Source organism: Xyrauchen texanus, chromosome 34, assembly GCF_025860055.1.
Source record: "Xyrauchen texanus isolate HMW12.3.18 chromosome 34, RBS_HiC_50CHRs, whole genome shotgun sequence".
Lineage (NCBI taxonomy): Eukaryota > Metazoa > Chordata > Actinopteri > Cypriniformes > Catostomidae > Xyrauchen > Xyrauchen texanus.
The window spans coordinates 16,656,688-16,662,687 of NC_068309.1; the positions used below are offsets into that span (position 1 = coordinate 16,656,688).

At 33.4% G+C, this 6,000-nt stretch overlaps 1 protein-coding gene across 1 annotated transcript in view; it reads left to right on the forward strand.

Moving 5' to 3' along the window:
* Positions 1-4,888, forward strand: part of LOC127627321 (ephrin-A5-like) — a 72,529-nt gene extending 67,641 nt beyond the window's left edge. Inside the window, exons 3-5 of the mRNA XM_052103668.1 lie at positions 1,507-1,572; positions 1,731-1,805; positions 1,924-4,888. Of these exons, the coding sequence (XP_051959628.1) occupies positions 1,507-1,572; positions 1,731-1,805; positions 1,924-2,048 (266 nt within the window). The 3' untranslated portion in view covers positions 2,049-4,888. The remainder of the gene's footprint in view (positions 1-1,506; positions 1,573-1,730; positions 1,806-1,923) is intronic.
* The last annotated feature ends 1,112 nt before the right edge of the window (positions 4,889-6,000 follow it).

Consider the following 6,000-nt stretch of genomic DNA (forward strand, 5'->3'; position numbering starts at 1 on the left):
GAATACATGCTGTAAAATGTAATTTGTAACGTATTCCGTTGGATTACTCAAGGTCAGTAACGTATTCTAACTACTTTGGATTACTTCTTCAGCAATGGTTTTTTTCACTTGTTTTGACTATAAAAACTCTTCCAGTACAGTAAGACAAAATACACATGTTAAAAATACATTCTCTGAAAAACCTAATCTTAATGAAATTGATCTTGTTTTAAGGATTTCTAGATATTTTTACAGGAAAACAATACAAAAATGATTATCAAGAATATTTTTTTTCCCTAATATCAAAGGTTTTACTAGAAAAAATGAAATTATGATACAACGTGAATATTCTTGATAAAAATAATATGATCATGCCTGGTAACATAGATGTAAAATAGCATTTTAGCTTTTTATATATATATATATATATATATATATATATATATATATATATATATATATACTGTATATTATTATTTACAGATTTTCATTGGTTTCTACCTATTGATTCTTTCATATCAAGTACACTGACAAATTCTAAAGAACAGAACCAAACAATGTCATTATATTACTGTGTTCAACGGGAAACAATGATGTTTAGAATTTAGAATTACTTATTACAGAGTTTTATTATTGGATGTATTGTTTGCATAAATTACTCAGCTACCTACATAACAGACATTAATTTTCAATTGAGAAACATGTACATTTTAGGCATAATAGAGAGAGCCTAAAACATAATACACATGTATAATATTATTACATGAATAATAATAACAACTATTATTATTATTAATATTGGTGTTATTGTTAGTATTATTAATATAATGCAATTTTATATATATATATATATATATATATATATATATATATATATATATATATATATATATATATATATAATATCGTTATTTATAATACAACATTTTATAATAATAATTATTCATATTTAAATAAATAACAATAAATTATGAATTGTTATTATTACTATTAATAATAATAATAATAGTAATATATTCAAATTAGTAATACGTATTTTGAATATAATAATTAAATAAAGTATTATATAATTGTTTAATTATTATTATTGTATTTAAAATACATTATATATATATATATATATATATATATATATATATATATATACTGTATATTATATATTATACTAATTTGTAATATTATATTAAAATTATGTTTTTATTAATGTAGTATAATATAATTTGTATTGTGTCAATAAGCAGAAATCTGCATATCAGTAATGAGTCAAAAAATGATAATCTGTACTGTTCATAAAAATATTGTCGATCTCTAATTCTGATGGCCTTGGGCCTCGTTTTGCTCATATTGTTTTGTCACCTTTTTGGAAAGCTATAATTTTCATTTTCAGCATGAAAGTGTTTTTTGGGTGGGATGAACCACCTGGTTTCTTATACATCTAAGGCTAAAAGAGATTACTCTGATTTATTAAACAATGTGCAGCACAGATCGATTGGGCCCACTATTGACCATCTAAAAATCTTTCCACAGCATCTCCAGTCAGTGTAAATGGAAGACGGAGCTGCCTGCGGCTGAAAGTTTTCGTCAGACCTTCGAGTAAGTTTTACAAGCCCCTCAGGAGTTTTCCTGGCATGGCTTCTGACAAAACATGGGCTGCAATTGCATCGTACATCACTGCTGTGAAATTGCAACGAGTTAAAGATGATGTCACAACCCTCACCCTGACAACACCCTGTTTTATGTTTCTCCTACAGACAACTGCGAAAAAAGCCATGACCGTGTCATCAAGATCAATGACGGGGACGTTAACTCGATAGAAAATAATAATGGTTTGTATGTCAAGGGCTCATCCCTATACAAAACTATCAGTAATGTCTAGATGTTTCATGAGATTCCTTCGTACACCTCCATAAACCCTCACTAATCCCTCTTTCCTCCTCCATTTAGATGGAACGAGCCATGAATCTGCTGAGCCATCCCGAGGTGATGTCAACTCCGTTGGGTGCATTGAGACTGTAGGGCCCTTGTTGGCTTCAGCACTGGTTCTCTTGGCTTCCCTCTCATCTTTATAGCATCCTGTATGTGTATCCACATGTGAAGCATGACAGAGGAGGACTCGGGAACGAGCACTTTTAACAAACCTTTGAGATTCTTTCTGGACTGAAAAGTACTTCCTCACGCAAGAAGACGCTACAAGTCTTTATAAATGTTTCTCATCCCTCAGCGATACGACTGGATGGATTTCAATGAAAAATTTGAGGCCCCACCCCACCAAAACCCTCTCTTGTACACACAAAAAAACACATGCACATAAAAATAGGTTTGTGTCCACTGAGCGCCCCTATGTAATGTCGGAGAGGGCCTAGAAATTGAGGGCAGAGAAAGAAAAATGACTTTTCACAAAGACTGCTTTCAGTGTTACTGTCCAGAAAAGAGAAGTCTTATAACAGAGCAACCAAGGGATCTTGTCAATAAGAGGACTCCTATATAAGGATTATAACTACTTTGTCACTATGGACTCAACGGCTGACTCTTCTAGAAATCAAGTACACTACAATTGTTGCCTGATAGCATCCCTATTAAAAACGGTTTTAATATCTAAACCAGAGGAGTCCATGTGGACTCTTTCTCAGGTGAACGGTGAACATTTTTAAAGAGTTTTCGTAGATTAAAAAAAAAAAAAAGATAAGCACTCGTTTTGTACATTGTGTACAGATATGGGACTGAAAGGCGGATGTTGTGTTCTTGAAGTAAACTGATCAATTTAAGTGTAGCTGCCAAAATGGATGTTTTGTTCGAGAATATGGAGTCTCACTGATCAATCGTTTGAGTGAATATACTAATTTTTTTGGTGACTCATCTTTTTCTTATTTATTGTTCAGTCTTTGTGCGCTTGACACATTGTTGTGCTAGTCATCCGCCGGGATTCGGGAGAAAAGGAACACAAAATGCCTACCTGCAGCAGGACTTCAGTTAACTTATCTCTTCGTTAAGATTCATTTTTCATTGCAACATTGCAGAATAACCTCTGATTTTGGGCTAATATTTTAGTGAATTAAGTCAATTTTTGAAATGACATCAGGGAAAAACAATCTTTGACCGTTACCATTAGCTATCCATATAATTTCCAACTGGGGCCATGCCACCCTTCACAGTGATGGTAGGGTCCCCCTAAAGGGGTCCATTGTCACAGGGGTAGGGAGGAAGTGGGGGAAATGTTTTGCATTATAAATGTTTACTGTCTTTTTACCCTTTAGTAATCAAAATAATTAGCATTAACATTTTAATTGTGTCTACAATGAGCCAGCAGAATTGTTAATTTACACATTATGTTTAATTTTTGCAAGCATGAAAAGTAATTAAATTATTGCCTCATATCCGGAAAACACAATTCTCACGTGGGCTTTCTTTGAGCATAATGCATTTCAACCATGTAATTGTTTTGTTTTTATTTATTTATTTTTTAATCCGGAACTGTGCAAACTAAAAGCTCATCTAGGAACTACTAAAACAGTAGCAGAACGCTGACAGAACGTTGCTTCCACCCTGGTGGCAGCTGACACCCTGACGTGATTTAATAGGCTCTTTGATGTTGTCCAAAGTGCTTGGCACGCAGACCACATACTGCGAGGCCTCATGTAGGTTATTTCTGGAATTAAAAAATCGACTGTAGCAAGGGAGGAGCACGGTGTCCAGTTCTGCCACAGGCTAGCATTACTCTCATGAACTTGGCTCGAGATGGGGAAAGATGAGATCTCCTGCTGGGATCAATAGTAATGGGCTTTACAGACACAAAAACAGGGTAAATATTTGCCCCAGTCCCTGTACTGTTTGGTTGAATGGTTTTCATGCACTGCAAGGGTCATTGGTTGCAGTAGGTTTTCCATTCACATCTATATATTGATGAAAATTGTCTCCACTGGAAAAGTCATAAATCACACAATGAAAGCATTTGTTACAATATGTAGCTGTGTTTGGAGTCTGACTTGGATTCCTTGATGGAGCATTTTGCTCACACAGATTAGCTATTTGGGTTCTTTTTAAACAGGTGACACAAGAGCACATGTGTCTTAAGGATGCTATGTATTCATAAATTGTCGAGCAAACAATATTGTGTGGAGATTAAGATAATTAAGAGATAAATTAGACATTAAGAAATAATGCAGTAAATGAACCATGATATCAAATACACTTTTTTATCTGCTAATACTCTGCAAGCATATTACTTTCGTTTTTTATTTTTTTATTATGAGTTACAATCAAGTTTTTAAATGTTTGTTAAAACTATAGGGAGGGTGTGCGGTTACATCCTGAAAACCACCAATGTACTATTATTACTTAAATAAAACAATTTAAACACTACAAAAAAATGTGTAAAGCTCCAAATGCCAGAAGAATTGTTGATGTCCATTTACTGTCACAGTTACAAACCATGGAGGACAAATTAATTAGACTTAATTAAGGAAACAGTATTTTTGTAAAATGACTGCCATGTATTTTCTTGTCCATATTCTGTTTGTTTCAAAGTGGTACCACAATTTCCATTAGTTCTTTTTCGTATGAGTCAAAGGAATGACAATGAAATGCCAACATGTTTCATTCAGCTCTTGTCTTATTGGGCATTTCATCATAAGGCATTTGTGTTCCTACATTTTCTCACCTAATCTTTTTTGTCCCAGAAAAATTTAATCAGTGTTAATCCACAGCACACTTGCTCTGTCATACAGCTGTGAAGACTGATGTTTATATCAAAATTTTCTTTAGCTTATTGGCTGTGTTGCCTGAATATTAGATATTTGCTGTGACGTCTCTGACAGTACAGTGCTGACTTGCATTATGATATGACACGTTTTTATATCTTCAAATACATTGTTTGTAAATACACTTGCTGGAACAGCTTGAATAAATTTACAAAATGAGTAAATCAATTTGTCATTGTTGTAAGCACTTTGTCCTCTCTCTGTTTTTTCAACAAACACTCACTGAGGACTTTATTAGGAACACTATGGTTCAAATAAATTGTCCAATGTGGTCTTCTACTGTTGTAGACCATCCGCCTCAATGTCCGACGTGTTGTGCATTCTGAGATGCTATTCTGCTCACTACAATTGTACAGAGTGGTTATCTGAGTTACCGTAGCCGTTATGTCAGCTCGAACCAGTCTGGCCATTCTCCATTGACCTCTCTCATCAACAAGACATTTCTGTCTGCAGAACTTCTGCTCATTGGATGTTTTTTGTTTTGGCTCCATTCTGAGTAAACTCTAGAGACTGTTGTGTGTGAAAATCCCAGGAGATCATCAGTTACAGAAATATTCAAACCAACCCATCTGGCACCAACAATCATGCCATGGTCGAAATAACTGAGATCACATTTTTCTCCATTCTGATGGTTGATGTGAACATTTACTGAAGCTCCTGACACTTATCTGCATGATTCTATGCATTGCACTGCTGCCACACCATTGGCTGATTAGATAATCTCATGAATAAGTAGATGTACAGGTCTTCCTAATAAAGTGCTTAGTGAATGTATATTCTTCTATCAGTAATTGTAAATTATTAACATTATTACAAAATTATGTCGATAAAAAAGGTAGCTTAATTTTTCAATGTAATTTTTTTTTAATGAAAATTATCCTTTAAATTGAAAAATTTAAATGGATTATTTCAACAGTGTTTTAAGTGAAAATAAACTTAAAATAAATTATATTAAAATAGGATCAACTGGGCATGTGCCCAGGGCACCACATCACAAAATTATATATATATATATATATACTAAAATTGTATTACATTTTTTGTTTAAAAAATACTAATAATAAAAAATAAAAACGTTTTTGAAATTGATGGCTTGGACCGAATAATTAAGAAAAGAAGCCACTAAGTGCCAGCATATAGATGGGAACACCTTCAATGCTGTTTAAAAAGCATCCCAGGGTGATACCTCTAGAAATTGGTTGAGAAAATGCCAAGAGTACATTTTTGCAAATCTAGGCAAAGTGTGGCCACTTTGAAGATGCTT